At 39.2% G+C, this 20651-nt stretch overlaps 1 protein-coding gene across 7 annotated transcripts in view; it reads left to right on the forward strand.

Moving 5' to 3' along the window:
- Window positions 1-20651, forward strand: part of TMEM71 (transmembrane protein 71) — a 59479-nt gene that overhangs the window by 10967 nt on the left and 27861 nt on the right. For 3 of the 7 annotated variants that reach the window (XM_027774594.1, XM_027774590.1, XM_027774593.1), the window contains exons 6-10: window positions 8784-8969; window positions 13239-13314; window positions 14608-14631; window positions 16661-16722; window positions 16823-16883. In XM_027774594.1, coding sequence (XP_027630395.1) covers window positions 8784-8969; window positions 13239-13314; window positions 14608-14631; window positions 16661-16722; window positions 16823-16883 — 409 coding nt within the window. Of the gene's footprint in view, window positions 1-8783; window positions 8970-13238; window positions 13315-14607; window positions 14632-16660; window positions 16723-16822; window positions 16884-19259; window positions 19340-20651 lie in introns of all 7 variants that reach the window. The other 4 variants (XM_027774591.1, XM_027774595.1, XM_027774592.1 and 1 more) reach the window with 4 other exon arrangements.

Here is a 20651-nt window from a genome sequence, read left to right on the forward strand (position 1 = left end):
GGCGCATGTGCTCACCAGACAGACAGAGAGAGACAGAGAGACAGAAAGTGAGAAATCACCCCCCAGGGGAGATGGCCACGCCGCAATCCCTTCTCCTCCATTCTCCTCTTGGGATCTTGGGCATGCACACACACGCGCCCGGCATGAGTTCTAAGCCACCGGGTCCGGGACGCGAACCGCGGTTGACTACGTGGGACTCCGGCGACATAGCCATTACACTAACTGCTGTTCCTTGTTATGTTCATCTTAGATATCAGGTTTCAGGATAGGAAGCAAGAAAACTAAGTAAGAGTCTGTGGGAATGATGCAGGTAGGAGAATATGGTAACTTGAACTAAGATGGCAGCATAGTGGTGGTGAAAAGTGGTAATATGGATATATTTCACAGGTAGGGCCATCAGCATTGGCAGATGTGAGCTGTGAGTGAAGGAAAGAAATCTAGGGTGCTTATTTTATATATGCTAAGCATTTAACAGTCTTCCTTGTTTGAATATATTATCTTGTTTCCATATATTATCTTGTTAAATATCCAAAAATCCCTAGGAAATAGGTCACACGATCACATTTATTATAATTATGATGAAACTGAGAGTCAGAGTGAAGTCATTTTCCCAAGTTCATTTAGTTTACAAAAGCAGACTTGGAATTCAAGGTAGGCATAATGATTTGAAAACCCCAACGTTGCTCCACTCATTGCCAGAAAAGATTGTTTCCTCCTTTCCAAGGTGAAATCCATAGCCCCAGGCCCAAAGAGCAAGCCAGAAGAACCACATAATATAAAAATAAAACTGACTATAGCAATTATATGTCAACTATTTTTCTCAACCTGCTTCCTGAGCAGAAACTCAAATATAGCATTATTTATTTTTCATTTCCAGTAATTATAGATTCACAAAAAGTTGCAAAAAGTAGTAGATGGTGCCTGTGTACCCTTCATTCAGCTTTGTCCATGGGTTGCAACTTAAACAACTATAGTGCATTACCAAAACCAAGAAATTGACATTGACACAATATCATGGAGATTACACACCAATATTTACATGTAGTGGTGTGGGTTGGTTTAGAAAACAGAGTGCTTGTTAAATGAAGAAACAATTTCTTAGGAGGACAGTTGATCATTTAAATGGTGTATGCTAGTTCCCTACAGTAACAAGATGTGTAAGGATGTGTAAGCAAGACAAGGAGATGAGAAAAAAGAAAAGGCAACTACCTGGGGCATGATCCTAGAAAGCCAGACTGTAGATATTTGAAGCACCATGCTGAAGAGTTTGGACTTTGTCAAAGATAAAGTAAACATATTTTTGAAAGACCTTTGTTTTTAAAAGTTTTTTATTGTTATTTTTTCTCTTTTATGAGAGTGAGCGAGAAAAGGAGAGAGAAAGAAAAAGACAAACACCCTCAGCCCTCTAAGCCACTGAAGATAATGGGCAAGGTGCACTTGGCATGTGCTGGTAGACTGGGGAACCAACCTGTGATCTTCCATATGGATCCAGTGTGGCCTGAGCAAGGTGTTACACAGAGCTGGCCTGTATTTCTGAAGGCATATAAACAGGGCAGTAGTAAAATCAGATTTAAATTTCCAGTTGCCTGTGCAGTAACATGTAGTGAGAATTGGGTGGAGAACAACTAGTGAGATCTCAGAGACAATTAAAACTAACAAACACACTAAGGAAGTGGCTCTGGAAATAGAGTGGAAGAAATTTAAGGACTGCTTTTCAAGGTAGAATTGACAAGTTGGTGACAGACTGAATATAATGGTGAGAAAGTGGGAGGAATCAAAAAACACTGATGTGCTTAACTTGAATTTAATGCAAAATGCTGACTGTCAGCAAGGGCTGGAAGATAGTATGGCAAAGTGATTATGTGAATGGGTTTTTGAGCTGGATAAACCTGAACTCAAATCCTGGAACCATTTTTACCTATTTGAGTAGGTAATGGATAGTTTCTTCATTTATAAAGGAAAAGAAATAATTGCACGTATGAGAGGACTTCTAAAAGTTCTTGGAAAATGAAATTAAATTATGAGTTTATTTTGGTGCAAAAATATTGAAATCATGCATAGTTTTTTTTTAATAATGTGCACTTTCCATGAACTTTTTGAACATCCACCCCCATGGAATTATTAGGTAGCTGGAAAAGTCATGACACATTTGTGCAAATGCAAAAAAAATTATGACTTTTCTGACAACTCAATATTTTGAGGATAAAATGCAGCAATTCATAAAATGTAGCCTAGTAACACAGGGTCTGATATTCTGCTCAATATATATTAGGTCTAAAAAGGAAAACAATAATAGATTGGGGTCAGGAAGAGACAATGAATTCTATTTCATATGAGTTGAATTTCAAGAATCTATGGGACAAAGAAGGGCAACCAGCAAAGGTTTGAAAATGTGAGAAAGGAGTTCAGGAGTGAGAAAACATCCAGAGATGCTGATATGGAAGCCAATCTGAGAAGAAGTAGAGTTCTTTGGAATAAAGTAAAAACAAGTGAATGAACAGGAAGAATTAAGAAAGGCATTCAGGAGGTAGACCAGAAGGCCTAGTAATAGTGATTCCTCATAGTAGTGAGTGCTTAGTAGGGGGTGCTACAGACCAGTACTAGTCCAACAGGTCCACATATGTTATTCATCACTTCTCTCCAAAGCCTGAGAGGGAAATAGTATCTTCATTTTTTTAGAAGGGAAAGCAAAGGCATATTTGATACTTTCATGATGATATGCAGCTCGTAAGTATAGCATAGCCAGGTATCAAACCTAACATTCTGAGCCTGTGCTCTGAACCACTACATCAGGAAAATACTGGTTCTTTGGAGAAATTTTCTCAGGTAAAGAATAATGCAGTTGTCCTGATACAGAGAATATAAGTAAACAGCTAATGGTGTGTACCTTGATTAAGATGTCAATCCAAGTATCCTTAGTCTTCAAATCTTTGGCAAATAAAGTATGTATAGAATCCTTACTCAGAAGGCAAGAGAGGTCACCTGGCCAACTCTCCACATTTCTAAAAGATTGCTTACAAATACCTGTAGTAAAAAAGGAGCCCTCACTATTTTAAGTTGTAATTCACATCCCATAAAATTTACCATTTTAATGTGATAATTCAGTGACTTTTAGTGTAGTCACAAGGTAAATTATGCAACCATGACCACTTTTTAATTCTAGAACATTTTATTACCCAAAAGAAAAACCCCATACCTATCAACAGTCCATTCCTCATTCATGGCAAACCCCTGACAATCTACTATCTCCATAGATTAGCTTATTTGAACTTTCATTATTATTATTTTTTGGGGGGGAGAGGTTTTTGCCATAGGGAGCATGCTCTCGCCAGACAGACAGAGAGAGACAGAGAGACAGAAAGCAAGAAATCACCCCCCCCGGGGGGGGAATGGCCACACCGCAATCCCTTCTCCTCCACTCTCCTCTCGGGATCTTGGGCACGCACACACACGCGCCTGGCGTGAGTTTAAGCCACTAGGTCCAGGACTTGAACTGTGGTCAACTACATGGGAGCCCAACGACATAGCCATTACGCTAACTGCTGGTCCCCCTGAACTTTCATTATTTTTAAAATTTGCTTTATTAAGGTAGAGTTGACAAAAATCATTTACAGTACACAAAGTGATATTTTGACACATTGATTCATGTGTACATTGTGTAGTGTTTGGGTAAAGCGAATAGCATTCATCATCCATCACCTCACACATTTTCTGTTTTTGTGGTGAGAATATTTTTTTCACAAGCCAATTTATTTTATTTTAATTTTAGTTTCATTTAATTTTATTCTTTTTTCTTTTTTTTACATTCAATGACTGTATATCTTTACAACATAGAAAATGAATTTTCCCAGCATGAATACACTGTATTTTAGTCCAGTCAAAGGTATTATCATCACATTGTCATGAACAATTTTCCATTTTTGTGTGTTGAATGTTTTTCTTCTTTTTTCCCCTATAGATTCCCTCTCTCCCAACCAAACCCTCTCTTCCCACCTTTTTCCTACACTGACTTTGGTATTCACAGTTGCTTTCTGTGCCCTCTAATCTTTCAGTTTTTGACATAGAGTGCAGACATTCAGTATATATTAAGTGGGGACATACAATGTCTCTCTGTCAGAGTCTGGATTGCTTTGTTTAGCATTAAACCTTTCATATTCATCCACTTTCTATCAAATGCCAGGGTCTTATTGTTTTCTATAGCTGAGAAGTATTACATAGTGTATATGTACCACACTATTTCAACCAATTCCTCCATTCTTGGACATTTGGTTTGATTCCATGGCTTAGCAATTGTGATTAAGCTGCAATAAACATGGAAGTGCAAGCATTTTTCTGCAGCTACACCGCAATCCCTTCTCCTCCATTCTCCTCTCGGGATCTTGGGCACAATTGCACATGCACCCAGCGTGAGTTTAAGCAACGGGGTCTGGGGCTTGAACCATGGTCTGCTACATGGTTGTCCAGCAACATAGCCATTACGCTAACTGCTAGTCCCCTCTCATTCCTTTTTAAGGTTACTTTTTCCTCTCGTTGGTGAGTGTGGCTACAGAAGAAGCTTGCTTATCCTGACCTATCTATGTGCCTTTTCAAGTTCTCATCCCTTGGTTCTAGCCTGGTTTTCTAGAGCACACAGGGCCAGTCTCTTCAATTCCAAAGCAATGTAGAGATTGCTCTAGGACACAGCAAAAAAGAATATTGAATCACACAGTGAGCAAGAAGCTATGGCTCCTCTTCCAATCCACAGATAAAACCAAGGGCACCAGCTCCATTTTCGTCTTGGTAACTTTCAGACTCTCTAACATTTGCTACTCTCGCTTTTGTTTTAACAAAATTATTTCAAACAGAGGATGGTTCAGAGGTTTCTGCTTCACCAGTATTTTGAGCAATTGAATAAGGTTATATTTTCATCCTATTTCTATTTAAATGTACTTTCTCTTAGGATACTTAAGTGATTGGTAGAAAATTTCCTTTATAGTGGAAATTTCAAATGGGATCCTTTGAAGAAAATACTAAATAGCTGAGAGCTCACAATTTTTTCAATATGGCAAAAATTAGGAAAATTATGCTTTGGCTGATTGAAGTTTGGGAATTGCTATTCCGAAGGTAGGGTTTCACATATTTGGAAATTAACATCTAGTTTTCCTGTAGTTTCCCCTTCAAAATATGTCAAATTTTAAAGCAGTTGGACCACTGCAGGGTTGCACATGAATGAGGAACCTTGTTAAAATTCTCATGGCTTCCAAATATCTTCTAAATGTAACAAATCAAAGCAACCCCCTCCAAAACCAATAATTGTTCAAACTTGGTGCACATGGAAATTTAAAAAACGCTCTTCTTTGCTGTCAACTGTAATGAAATCTTTCCCAGACTTCCTGCTTTCTGGATTTACCCCGGGCCCCATGACTTTTCTTTGTAATTTATTTTTCTCTGGAAATGTCGCCTAGTTAGGAGACTCAGGAAGAATTCAAAATTAAATTGTTTTGCTGTTTTCTCTCTGTGCAATAGATGCAATCAAACATTACTTCCCCTGATTTTCTCTTGCTTCATTTTTCAGGCAAGAGAGGATTTTTTTCTTTTCTTTTTTTTTTTTCTGCCTATGTTTGTCCTCAGTTCACCCCTTCCCCAGCTGTGTTGAGACACCTTCCCCCATTAGTTGCAATTCATTCTTTAGCCATGGCATTTTGTAGTTCCCCAGACCTCGGTGCTGCGATTCGGGATGTGTTCCCAGAGACTGTGAGTCAGACTTAATGAGAATGGAGGATTCACACAAGGAGGACCGAAGGGGACCTCCCAGCTCCTCTTGTGCCAACCCTAGGAAAGGCAAGATGACCCTATGCAAGTCACTCAAGTTTGAGGTCTGTGTTTTCACTGAACACATGTCTCTTTCATAAATGTGTTTGATAGCAGCATCTGTATGTGTCTTTGTGCTTCTCTCATAGCAAACGATATTGCTCATTTTATATGAAAGGATATGGAAGATGTAATTGGATCCAGAGTCATCATTTTTCAGCAAAAGTAGTACACTACATTCAAGATAAAGAAATCAGGCAAAATGGAGTAAAATTAAGGTCTTCAAATATAACATTAGAGCTATTTGCTGATGTGTTATGATCATTACGATCCTTTCCTTTGTTAGTAAAGTAGGATAAAAAAATGAATGTCAGGGAAAGGGTAAGTTGGCGGCAAATTGTGTCATTTCAGAAATGAAAATCGTCCTTGTTAATTTTTGAATATTACAATTTCTATTGTGGTTTCCCTGTTTACTGCTATCTCTTCTTTTAGAAAATTTTGTATAAAATTTCCAGTATTTCCTATAGAGCATATTTTTTGTTTTATTTCATCCAACTCTTGGTGGCAAAGCTCTCGATTAAATCAGGCAGCCTTGGGAAACAGCACGAAATATTTTGACTGCTGTCACCGTCTTGTCCACATCTCTAGGGATCATAATTAAGGGCCACTGACAAATACATATTCAGTCAGGAAAGTCCCCAGCTCTTTCTCTCTTCCACATTAATTTTCTCATCTAACCTCCTCTTGAAAAAAAAAAAAAAAAGCAAACAGCTTTCTTAAAGTATAATCGGTGTAGAAGAAAGAACAGCACATTCTTAGTGTGCACAGTTTGACAGTTTGGAAACGTGCAGACACTCATGATAGCACCACCAGGGTCAGAGCAATGGGCATACACAGCACAGCCCGAAGGTTCTCATGTGCCCCTGGTATGTGTGCCTGTGTGTGTTAGAATTCTCACCATCAGATCTGTCTGGCTGACACAGACCATCTTGTTAACACAGGCACTATGTTGAGCAGCAGATTCCTAGAACATATCCATCCAGCACACCTGAATCTTTATACCCTTTCAACACAACCTTCTACTTCCCCACTACCACCAGCTCCAGCCCCTTCACCACCACTATTGTATTCTCTGCTTCTACAAGGTTGGCTGTTTCAGATGCCTCATACAAATGGAATCATGCTTTATTTGCCTTTTATGTGACTGGCTTATTTCACTTAGCAAAACATTCTTTAGGTTCATCCATGTTGTTACAAATGGCAGAGTTTCTTCCCTTTTTAAAGACGTAATAATATCCCATCAAATATACATACCACATTTTCTTTATCCGCCTGTCATTGGACACTTGGGCTGTTTCTACTTCTTGGCTATTGTGAAGAGTGCTGTAATGAGCCTGGTCAAGACCACCTCTGCAGTGTGGTCATTACTAAATGCCTCACTTGCTGCTGCTTCCTTCTTCTATGGCAACCAGCAGAGATGCTTCCAAAAACTGCTATGCCATGTAGCTGAAAGTTATAGGTTGGATGTGGGGGAAAATCTCAGGGTCAGCAGAAATTCTCCAAGCACCAACTCAGTAGCTCTATGTCAGGCTGAGAGGGACCAGCCTGGGCAAGGAGGCTATTTCCAAATATAAATATATGCCTGCTGACTTGAGTATTTCTCCTAGTCATGAAATCGAGAATCATATGGACCATAGAAGTAGTTGTCACATTTAAATAAGAAGCAAAAATGAGTAGATACTGGGGGTAGAAAAAAATTTTTTCAAGTCCCTTTTAAAGCTTCCCCAAGAGGGAACCAACAGTTAGCGTAATGGCTATGTCGCTGGACTCCCATGTAGTTGACCGCGGTTCACGTCCCGGACCTGGTGGCTTAGAACTCACGCCGGGCGCATGTGCGTGTGTGCCCAAGATCTCGAGAGGAGAATGGAGGAGAAGGGATTGCGGCATGACCATCCCCCCTGGTGGGTGATTTCTCGCTTTCTGTCTCTCTGTCTGTCTCTGTCTGTCTGGCGAGCGCACACGCCCTATAGCGAAAAAACCTCTCAGAAAAAAAAAAAAAGTTTCCCCAAGATGAAATAAACTAGGACAATTTCCCTAAACACTGTGCCCACTGCTCCTAGCTTACACCAGGCAGTAACCTCATGGTTACCCTATCATCTCCCACCTCAGGATTATCCTGTTTTGCAGCAGTATATTCATTTTCTTACCCCTGGAAGATTACTTCCCTATGTTTAGAATATGAATGTATCTCCCTTGGGCTTTATTTGAATGAATCTGTTCAGCTTGGGTGGAGAGAGCTTTTATACTGGTTTCCGGAATATACTACAAGATTAGGACCAGCCTGAGACTTTTCAAAATATTAACTTCTCAGGTAGGTAAACATATTAACTCAAAACCCACTTACTTATTAAGACATTAGTGGAGACATTTTCCTACTACTCACTGTCTAGGCCAAAAGAGATCAGCTTTGGTGCCTTTTCCCTGAAGCAGAGATAGATAAATAGGTAAATAGATATTACAGATACATAGATAGAGATGATAGATAGACAGAGGTATATTTCCTTCTCTGTATTTTTTTCCTAGTGCACTTTTTCATTGGGGAAATGGTCTTTACAGTCCCATCAGGGACTCAGTTTCAATTTTGCACCTCTTCTGAGACTAAGGCCTTTCTCCACTCCTACATTGTAATTTAAACCACTGTCCTTTGGTTACTATGACTTTGAAGTTTCCTTCTAGTGCTGCTTTAAGCATTGGAATTAGCTTCCTTCACTGAATTTTCATGGCTCTGGACTTTTCTCATCTCTGTCCTTCTCTTCCACCTTTACAGATGAGGACAAACTGAAATGCCATCTCATCCAGAAGTCCTTCTCCCATCCTACCCAACAGCACTTCCCTATTACTATTGTTGTGATTGTTAGACCCACACATGGAGTAGTCATAAAACACACACGTACTCACATGCACCCACACTGTGAACCCTCCTATTCTTCCAGGGAGTGACTTTGATGGACCTCTGACTGATGGCTGGGAGTCAGAGGAGCTAAGCACAGAGTCCGTGAAAGCCTCCCCCTCCAGTCACATCACATCCCAGCCTCCCAGAGAAATCTCCCATGACTCCTCTCTTCAGTTCCAGTTGATGGAGTCTAGATACTTTCAAGAGGACATGTTGGATCAGTCAAGTGAGTTTGGGTTTGGCGTTTTCTTCTTCTTTGCTGCACCCATAAAAGTCTTATTTTCAGGACCTGCAGATGAGTAGAGATGACAAAAGTATGTGTAGACTCTCATACCAACCTGTGCATGGAAGGGAGGGGGACATCTGCGCAATACCATGAGGTACCTTCGCCAAAGAGGAGCCTGCCTCAGGGTGTGGTCTTAGAGGCATGAACAGCACAGGATCTGCGTGTTTCTTCTCTTTTTAGAGAAATGCTGAAAACATTTGGTAAAATCTTAAACTGTAATAAAGCAGGGTAGGAAGTACACAGCTGTCCCCTATTTTACTGTTTCTACTTAGCTATGTATTTGACTTACTACATAAAAACAAAAAATAATAAAGAAAAAAAAAGAACATTCCTTAATGCTATGCCACTGACAAGCACTATATGTGTATATATATATGTATATATACACATACAGTGCTAGTCTTTCCTCTTAGGAGTGAATCTGGAGTAAGTTCAACAAGTATACCTCTTGATCTCTAGTTGTCTCATATCAGATGAATCGTGTCTTAACGTGGTGTTGCCCCAAGGTGAAGAAACCAGCTTTTCACTCAGCTGCCAGGATTCAGAGCCCAGCCCTCCACCCACTGACTCACTGCAGAAACAGGATGCCAAACGAGTTAAAACTGAACACCTCCATGTGGACATGGAGATAGTCACAGTTCCTACCTAGTAATGACTAAAGTAATTCATGTGAAGCACTCAGCATGCTGTGTCAAGTCTACTGAATACTCAGTGGAAGTAGTTATTGTGGAAGAATGAGGTTAAATGAAAATATAATATTTTCTCTTTGACATCATAAAATTATGGATTTTCACTTTATTGACCATCCTCTTTCTTTTTCTCCCAAAACACTAAAATGTCCTGGCTATTTAGTTTGAGTACAGTTGTTAGATTAAGTGCTAAGGGGGATTTTAGTTCCCATTCTAGATGATGAGATAACAGAGAAAGCAGATTTTATTGCTTAGAGAACATCTAAACAATATCTCATCAGGTTATCAGCATCTAATAAGGCTTACAGACACTTCCTCTAGGGAACTCATTCTTCTTTAAAACAAGAACAACACAAAATATTTTGCTTGAGTACACGTGCACTCACCAGAGAGAAATAAAGAGAAAAAAAGATGGAGGTTAAGTGAGAAAGCACCCACACACACACACACACACACACACACACACACACACCTACCATGGTGAATGGTCACGCTACAATTTCTTTTCCATTTTTCTCTCCTCTCAGGAATTTGGGAGTGCATGCATATATTCTTGGCATATTTTTCTGGCTGCTGGGTCCAGGACTTGAACCACATAGTCAGCCATGTGGGATTCAGCTGCCATATCCACTATGCCACTGATGCCCTTAGCCTACCCTTTTTGGTGTAGCGCCCAGGGCTTGCATCTCGTGTGGCAAACATACACTGCTGTTGTATATGTTTCTGCGTTGCCCCCATTAGGCTGTGAAATTCTTAGCGACAGGCACTACGTCATAGTCACCAATTGCCCACATAGTACCTGGCACAGAGAAGGCACTCTGACTATGGCAGATCAATGAATAAGTGTGTGATTTCCATTGTACAGATAAAAATACTGAAACTTAGATGTTCAAGTAAGCCTTCATGCCCTTTGTAAAGAGTTTTGCAAGGACAAATGTGTGTTCTTTGTTGTGTCTGGAATTTCTCTCTCACTTGCTCTAGCCAGATGGCCTTTGCTTTTTTTCAAGGCCCAAATTATAGGAAGCCACTTCTATAGGACCTTCCACTACTGCCTGGTAGGGATAGCACTTGACCCCTCTGTGATTCCTAGCACTCAGTATATACCTCTAATGAAACTTCTCTGTTTCCCTAGGCTCTGAAGCCCTGGGAACAGCACTGGGGACAAGGTCTTTATCTCCCTTTAAGCTCTTCACACATAGGTTTTGGGTGTGTGTTTTGTGCATGGTGTGTTCCGGACTCTCAGGATATAGGTATAGTCATGTACAACATCACCTATATTATGAGCTTTCTCAATTCTACAGGATGGAAACCCAAGTCAAAGTGCATTAATCAAAAATGGTACTTGGCTCATGTTGGCGAAAATTCTAGGGATAGTGTTCATGATTTCATCAGTCTCTTTCGTTTTCTGTTCTCTCCAATACCCATGTTACTCTTTAAACACTTTTCTCCATGGTGTTCCTGGTGACTGCTGTTTAACTTAATAGATTCCAATCCAGAGAAAGAGATTAAAACCGTAAAGATTATGACAAGGGGCCCAGATCTGAGTTCCGTTTACTTGATGATGGATTTGTGGAAGGGTTCCATTTACATGACAATAGATTTGTGAAGTAAAAATGGCTCCAAATAAACCAAGCAATATGTAGAAAATTGTAGACATCAGTCACTCAGCCTAAGCTGGACGCTAGAGAGAAAGTGAATTCTCAAGGAAAATGTGAGCACAGTCCCCAGAGAACAGGAAGTAGATGTTAAATATTCCTAATGAGCTTGCACCCTAGTGGGGAAATATAGAGAAATAAAGTAGAAATGGTAATGCGATGCAAAATGAGAGTGAAGGAAGACAGAAGGAGGTATTATGAGAGTGCAGGCAGGGACCAACCAAAGGCATTGAAGTAATCAGGATAGGCTTCCTAAAGGAGGTTACACTTAAACTAAGTCACAATAGTGCTAAGTAAGTGGCTACTAAAGGAAGAAATCAGTGAATAACTTGTCCAAAATTATCACTCAGCTCTTCTTATCTTTGTAGATCTCAAATTTAAACCAACTTGTCCTTCACTATCCAAGTCTAGTGATCTTTGAAATATTTCAAGTTGGATTTATCTCTGAGAAGACAAGATTTCTGAATTCCACATGAAATCAGGGGAGGCTAAGAATAGGAACACACTTTGTAAGGATGGTTGATGTTAATTGAATCCATAATCGCTTACTGATTTCACAGCATACATGAACTACTGTACATTTGAGCCTTCATTTACTACAGCTACACGTTGAATTGCCAGTCTTCGGTGTTTATTTCACCCCCATGATAGGCTAAGTTGGTGTTGATAACTGACTCAATCCTCATTCATAGCATAAATAGCAAAAATCAATACATTCATATTATGTTGCAAAATTGAGCTTCTGAAACATCTGGCAAAAATTAAGTTAGAGGCATTTTATATTTTCTCTAGATCTTTAAGAGGTGATCCTTAAACTCACTCTGATTTTTTTCTAGGTGATTAGAGTAACACTCAGGCTCATCATTGTTCTCTTATGTTTATAACAGCTGAAGGATTTCTAAGTCCCTTCTGCTTTGGCTTGACAACACCGATGTATCTTACTGACTGTAAAGAGTTTTGTAAGACTAAATATTTCATAATATATGTTCTCCTTTTTGAACTGTAGAGACTCCCAATATGCAAAGTTGCCATTGTCTCTTCCTGCCCCACTCCAGACAAAGCATTATGTTCTGTCTAGATGTGGTTTTCACATCTTGGCTCTGGTACCTTAGAGCTGTGTGCCTGAATAATTTCATTATTTTTCTCAACCTTGGTCTTCTCATTTGCCAAAGTAAGAAATGATCCCACCTTTCAAGGCTGCTATTCTGATTAAGTTAATGTTTGAAAGCCCTCAGTGAATTACAAGACACTCGCACCATCATCATTATCATCATCACAGCCAGATTTCCAACACTAGAGTAAACTCTACGAAGCCTTTCCCCAACATTAAAACAAAAGGCAGTTAGTGCAAGTAGGATAGCCTTTTATTTATAGGGCTAGAGAAAACTGATCAGGTATTTGCAAAAGTTTTATTAAAAATGGCCTTGTAGGGAACCAGCAGTTAGCGTAATGGCTATGTCTCTGGACTCCCACGTAGTCGACTGCGGTTCGCGTCCTGGACCCGGTGGCTTAAAACTCATGCCGGGCGCGTATGCATACGTGCCCAAGATCCCGAGAGGAGAATGGAGAAAGGATTGTGGCGTGACCATCCCCCCTGGGGGGTGATTTCTCGCTTTCTGTCTCTATGTCTCTCTCTGTCTGTCTGGCGAGGGCATGTGCCCTACAGTGAAAAACCTCTCAAAAAAAAAATGGCCTTGTATAATACTAGATAATTTTATCTTAATATTTATGAAAAATTGCTTGAAATGAAATGCAGTTGAAGACTATTTATTTTGGCATGTAGTAAAATTTTAGTATAATTTTGTTGTTCTGAGATGTTTAATCTGCAATGATTTCTAATTAATTTATTTTTATCCTCCTATTAGAAGCTAGTTTGTTGCGAGAGGTCTCCTTCCAAGCAATCCTGCTTGCTGCATGCTTAATCATCTCTGTATGTGCAAGGTAATTCAAATTGTATTCTCATGCAGTGGTATTTTATAATTACTCAAGCTGTAATTGAGTCATGATTTTCTTGCCTTATTGTATTTTAGGTAGCCCTGTTGTTAAGATTTGTTCATTTGTCTGTTCATGGTAAATTCCCTTTATCTGTCATCTCCTTTCTCTCGTCCTCTTAACAAAGCACACAAAGCCAATGTATGTTGCTTCAAATGGGATTTTATCATGTTTCACCCTTCATTTAAAACCTCATGACTCCCGTTATAGATAGAGTCTGAGTGCCTCTGCCTGGGGTTCAAGGGCACTCCAACTCCCTCATTGTGTTTGTATACCCTAACAGAAAGCGTCTGTTCATGCTTGATTACAGGCATGTTTTGGCTCCTCCCTCTGTCCTCCATGACTTTCTCTTGTTTTCCCAGCTTTTCCTTGCCTGTGTTTCCAAGGCAGTGATCAAAACCCTTCAGACTTAAGCCCACACATGCCTCAGGGCCTTTATACTTATCGTTGACTCTGCCTAGTACAAGTCTTCTCCCGCCAGCCTCCTAACATAGGACCTTCCTTCTTTCTGCAATCTGTTTAGATGTCACATCGTCAGAAAGTCCTTCCTTGATAACCATATAAAAAAGTCATGCCACTCTCTGTCACACTGACTTTGCTTGACTTTTCTTCAGCACACTGATCACTGCCTGACCCATTATATGTTCACATATCTAAATGCTTATGTTTTAGCTCTCCCTGCCAGAATGTGAGCTACCTGGGGGCAGAGACATTGTGTGTCTCCATCACTTCTAGACCCTCTGTGGCAGGGGCTCATTGTATTGGATCAATGGTATTTACTGGATCAAAGATGAATAGTATAGACTGAGAGTTGTTATGAGCCTGAAACTCTGCTCAACACATGCTACTTGCTTTTAAGTCCCATATCTTGAGGGTCAAATACCTCAACATCACTTGGGGAAGTTGCTTTTTAAATATGAAGTCTGAGATCCCATCTCTGGATTTACTACTTTGGATGTAGCAAGGTGTGGTATTTTAAAACTGCTTCCCAGATAATCAGGAAGTTGGAAAATCATTTCTGGATCACAATGGGTCCAAAAGAACAAAAGGGGGAAAGTCCTATGGTTAAAAATAAATTAGCAAAATCCTGCATTATATATTCTAAGTTAGAGGGTCATAATTCACATGAGTGTAATAAAGGCTCAGTGACATAATGGAGTAGAGAAATATGTTTAACTCTATTTAACTTCGTGTTTTTCAAACTTCCAAGTTCAGTATGATTTCCTTTCTGTTATTTCACAGGACTGTACATGAAATTCTCCTCAGGTTAGTTTATATAGATACATCCCTTACGAGGTGGAGCTTAACCCTCTGTCCCTTGAATATAAGCTATATCTATAAAAACTTGCTTCCAAAAATCAGAGAGTGTGGAAAAGTGGGAAAAGGGAACTTTGCAATGGGAAAACTGGGCAAACACTGCCTCAGGGCAACATTGACATTGACAAGCTAAGTGGATTTTGTGTACCCTTGATCAATGCAGTGAGAAAGACACCTCTTAGTCTTCCAAATCCCAGTCTAACCATGAGAACAATAGCAGAAAAATCCAAATTGATGGACATCCAACCCCCTTGCTAAGCAGCACTCCTCAAAACTGTCAAGGTCATAAGAACCAAGGTGAGTCTGAACAATTGGCACAACCCAAACAAATATAAGGAGATAGGATAACTAAATATGATGTGGCAGCCTGGATGGGATTCTAGAAAAGGAGAAGAACATTAAGGGAAAACCAAGAAGCTCAAGTGAAGTTCAGATTTGCGGTAACAGTGATGCCCCAACTTGAGTTTGGGAAGGGACACAATTATGCAAAATGTACTGTATGTTGTTGCATGAATTCAGACCCTCTCTCTTTTTTTTCCTAATTTCTTTTTACAAAGTTTAGACATAACCATTACAAAAAAGAGTGGAAAGTGGAAAGAGCGTTGCAATATGAGCTTGGATTTCAGGTTGAATTTTCCTCCATATGGGCTACAAGGTTTCCACCACTCTTTCTTCCCTTCATTCTTTTCTCTGCCAGAATGGATTCTTTCTCCCACAGAGTATTTTGGTCATGTATGATTAATATATATATATAAAATTTGCCCCTACTAAGACTTTTTCTTTTTATAAGAATAGTTATTCATCTGCATCAACAGAAAATGTGCCATTCTAACAATTAGCTCATTCCTTTTCCTTTTTAATTGCTGAATATAGACAGGGAAAGGGAAAAAGGATGTTTCCCCATTCACCTATTGAAGGATATCTTGGTTGTTCCCAGTTTTTGAAAATTTTGAATAAAGCCTCTATAAATAATCATGTGTAAGTTTCTGTATAGACATAGAATTTTCACTCAGTAAGGTAAATACCAAGAGTGCCAGAGCTGGGTTGTATATCTATGTTTAACTTTGTAAGAAAATGGCAAGCAATCTTTCAAAGTGTGCAACATTTTCATTCATTCCAGCAATGAATGGCAGTTACTGTTGCTCTACTTTCTGACATTTGGTATTGTCATCTTTTTGATTTTCAGCCATTTTAGAATGCGTAATGGGTGAGCAGTAATATTTCCCTGTTTTGGTTTGCATTATCGTGAAGACAAACGGTGTTGAACATCTGTTCTTATACTTATTGGCTGTCTGTATGTCTTCTTTTGGAAGGTGTCTTTTCAGATCTTTTGCTCACTTTTAAGGAGGATTGCGTTTTCCTATTGTTGAGTTTTGAGAGCTCTGGATAGAAGTCCTTTATTAGATATGTGACTTACAGTTAGTTTATTCACAGACTGTACCTTGATGTTTTATTCTCTCAGCGACATATTTCATAGTACAAAGTTTTTTAATTTAATGAAGTTCAATTAGTTTTTTCTTTTATGGATTGTGCATTTGGTGTATTTAAAAACTCACCGTCAAGTACAAGGCCACACAAATTTTCTCCTTTTATTTTCTCTAGGATTTTTTTTTAATTTTATTTTCTGATTTGTGTTTTTGTCTACAGTCCATTTTGAGTAAAATTTTGTGTAAGGTGTGATGTATATGTAGAGGTTCACTTTTTTGCACATGAATATCCCATTGTTCCAACAATATTTGTTAAAAAGACTATGTTTTTTTCCTTTGGATTGCATTTGTAGCTCTGTTAAACTCAATTTACTATATCAGATGGTTCTATTTCTGGACTATTCTATTAATTGATATACCTATCCTTTCGCCAATACCTTGAGATTTTTGATATTGCATTTTTATAGTTTTTGAAATTGTAAGTTTATATTAAGTCTCATACTGGAAATGCATTATTAATATGCTAAACCTGAGCAATCTTGTTGTTTCAGATGGTTTATGGGAGGAATAGTAGCCGGGGTCTTCACATGCTCATTGGTGATAACTACAGCTTGTAAGTAACTGTTTTCAAGTTACTGCTAGGATGTCTGTATGTCATTCCAATTCTGGTCATTTTAAAATAATGTTAAAATATTTTCTCTTTCCTACCCAAGATGTTGTCAAATCACGGTTTGTCAGTCTTGCCAGCTATTTCAGAGGCACTGCCTGTGCATGGTAAGTGTTGCCTGTGTTCTCATCAGGGTCTGGACAGAGATGACCATGAACTTGACCTGATATCTGGGGTGATTTTAATGACTATATGCAGGAAAGGTCCTGATCTTTCATCCTAAAGAATACTTTCTGTTACTGCTAAAATCTAATAGTATTGTCATCCTACCTCCTAGATTCCAACATTGAAATAGATAGAATTAATTCTTAAGACAGTAGGACTTAAGAAATAATATGAAGTGTCCTCTTAAATCACTTTTAAAGTGCTTTTACAGATTCATAGCATTGCATTTCATAAGTGCCTCATATTAAGAGACCTTTATATGATAGTTTTCCAAATACCTGGCAAACTGCCCATGAAATGATCTCAGTTACAAACTGTGATTTCTCTCCCTCTCTTACTCATTGAATGATCCCCCTGAGGGCTGACTGCTTCAGTTCAGCATATTTCAAAGGGTTACTGGGGTCTGAGTGAGAAGCTGACAGAATATCAAACAGTCTGCAAAGCACTATCCTGTTGCAAGGCAGACTCTGTTAATTACCTGAACTCTGATATGGCTGCCAGAGGCAAACTCCTGCAGCTTAGAGACTGAGGTCTGTAACTCACTGCAATCCTCTTGACAGTGTATTTTTCTGTGATGATATATTTGTATTAATTCTGAAATCACAATGGAATTTAGTGAAGATTTGTTTTGTTTAGGACTCTAGCCTGTATTGATTTACTGACATTTTGAGTGATGCTTCCCACAATTCCTAGGCATTCTAGGTTTTCTGTTTAACATGATAGTTAGAAAATTTGGTCTTGGAGTTACCTAAGAAATTATTCTTCTTTAATGATTCTTTAATGCTTCTAAATTAATGGTATTTGTTTAAAACTCTACTAACCACAGGCTGCTTTCTAGGTCTGTGCAGAGTTTACGAGGCATAAGTCATAAGTCTTGATGTTATCCTCGGTTTGCATGTTGTACTTAGCTTCATGGACTGAGATAATATGCTAGTCAGGAATGGACTATCTGATAATGTCTAGAAAAAAAACCCATTTCTATCCAAAGAGCTATGTTATTACCTAGCATTCAGAAAGGAGAACTTCATGGGTTGACAAATGATACAGAGTACATAAATTCTTTTCATCTGGGCTTTAAGATGAGCATGTACAATCAGTCGAAAGAGAAATATCACCTTGTTAGGAAGTTTTACAGTGAGAGCAGAGTTTCTCAAAGTATGGCATAGGGACTGTCAGAGTAACTAGGGAAGCTTGCTTAAAGATTCCCAACTCTGGTTTTCTGAATCAAACAATTTTGAGTGTGGGGGAGTCTTTATTGTTGAAAAATACATATTTTTTAAAATTTAGGTTTTTACCATAGGGTGTGTGCACTCAACAGAGAAAGACAGAGAGAGGAAAAGTAAGAAATCACTCCCCAAAGTGGATGACCACACCACAATCCCTTCTTCTCCATTCTTCTCTAGATATTTTGGACATACACACACATGTTCCTGGCATGATTTTCAATCTGATGCGTCCTGGACTTGAACTGTGGATGGTCATATGGGAGTCCAATGCCATAACAACCAAACCAAAGAGACAGAGAGAGACAGAAAGAGAGAAACCACCACCCCCCCATGGAGGATGGCCATGCTGCAATGCCTCCTCTTTCATTCTCCTCTCAGGATTTTAGGCATGCACACACACACACCCAGTGTGAGTTTTAAACTACCATACCTGGGACTTGAACTTCAGTGGACTACATGAAAGTCCAGTGATATAACCATCATGCCATGTGCTGGTTCCCCTAAAAAATAACTTTTAATTGATATACAATAGTTGGACACACTTATGGGGTACAGTGTGGTTTTTCAATACACAAATACAATGTGTAATTAACACATCAAGGTGATCAACAAGAGAATTCATTTTAAACAACCTCTCCAGGTGATTCTTTATACATTAACGTGAAAATCTTGGAAGAACAAGAATTAACTGTGAAAATCTTGGAAGGATAAGACCTTTACTCTTTTGTTTTTTGAAAAATCTTATTTTTTCCCCTGACAGTGTGTGTACTTGCCAGAGAAAAAGAGGAGAGGAGAAAACACCTCCCAATGGGGTGTGGTCATGCCACCACCCCTTCTTCATTTCTCCATCCTGTTGGGTTTTGGGGCACAGATGCACATTTGTCTGCCATGTTTTTTCAAGCCACCTGGGTTAGAATTCAGACTACTTAGTCATGTGGGATATGGCTCCCTTCATCATCAGGCCACAGAGCTGACCTACCTTTTGATTTCTACAGCAGCATCACTTGATTTACCAAATGTTATTGAAAACTTATGATATGTTCTATACTGAATCCAGTGCCCCGACATTTACGGTGTCTCCGTCATCATTAGGTGCCAAAGTCATAATGCCAAGGCATGTAATTGGCTTCAAGAATCAGAGAACTTAGAGCAGCAGACATGAAAAGGGCAAGGTAAAGTTACATTTTAATATATTCAGTGCAAATAGGAAGTTAGCACAGAAGCCATGAGGGACCAGGAGGGAGATTACCCCAGAGTAGAAGGGGTGAGGCATGTGGGCAGGAAGAGCAATCATCTGACCTGCAGAAGTTATCACCTGTTGTTTTCTCAGCATCTCTCACTGCTCTGAGCTCATTGTTTGTTCTCTCCTGAAAGTAATTACATCAGAATGATGTTCTTATCATAAATAAGTACTCTGGCCTACAGCTTCGTTTATGAAATCAGATCCCTTGTTTGATTATTTGTGCACATACTTAGACTTGTTCTTCTCTAGTTCTTCCTTCATCTTTTCCTGTTTCCGGCCCACTCTGTCTCATATACACACACTCTCGCTCCTACACCCTGAGAAAACAAGGATTATTGACTTCATTTTTGCATTTACTTGAATACCTCTATAATAGTAGGTGGTCCATAAATATTCATTAAATTGAATGTATTTGACGCATCATTTCTCGAAGTACTCACTTTATAGCCAAGAGCTCTGCCTGTTTATTAAAGATTTTGCAACCCTCTCCCTCTTATCTAAATATATCCAGAAGCTAATAAACCACAGACACGGTTATTAATATCGAGAGCCAAGAATGACTCATAAATCTCCTCTAAGAATCAATGATAAAATCCAAGGAAGTGAAGGGCAAGCACCGGATTCAGTTCAGCAAACATTAATGGAGTAGCCCCTCCCACGCCCATCACATACTGCATGAGGTTAGATTAGGTGCCTCTTTAGCCCTTTGTACTTCTCAAATCATATCTTTTTCTATAACATAGTCAGTGTTTATCCAACTGCCTTCTCCATTAAAGTCTGTGAGTACAGGGACTGTCTTGGTTGCCCACAGCCTGAGTGTCTTGCAACTAAAGGTCATCAGAAATATCCTGTGTTGCCAATCATGTGTTAGTATGAGGGTGCACATTTTGCCAATATATGACTTCACCGTAAGAAAATAGGCAGTATCATTCTCTCTACCCTTAGAGGAAGAAATGTCTGTTTATACACTTAAGGAAATGAGGGACGAACTATACAGAAAAACCCAGGTGTTGCCCTATTGGCTGTTCTGCTGAGGGCGATGCAGGTGGGAAGAGGAAACAATACAAAATGGTAGTTAACTAGGTATTAATCAGGATTTAGGAGGCTCTCAGAGGAAAAGGGGAGCATTGAGACCTGCTGGAGCAAGAACAAAAGCAGAAAGTTAATGCTAAATGGAAGCTTCAGTCATATTTTGGACATACACACACATGTTCCTGGCATGATTTTCAATCTGATGCGTC

This window comes from Tupaia chinensis, unplaced genomic scaffold (assembly GCF_000334495.1).
Source record: "Tupaia chinensis unplaced genomic scaffold, TupChi_1.0 Scaffold000459_1, whole genome shotgun sequence".
Classification (NCBI taxonomy): domain Eukaryota; kingdom Metazoa; phylum Chordata; class Mammalia; order Scandentia; family Tupaiidae; genus Tupaia; species Tupaia belangeri.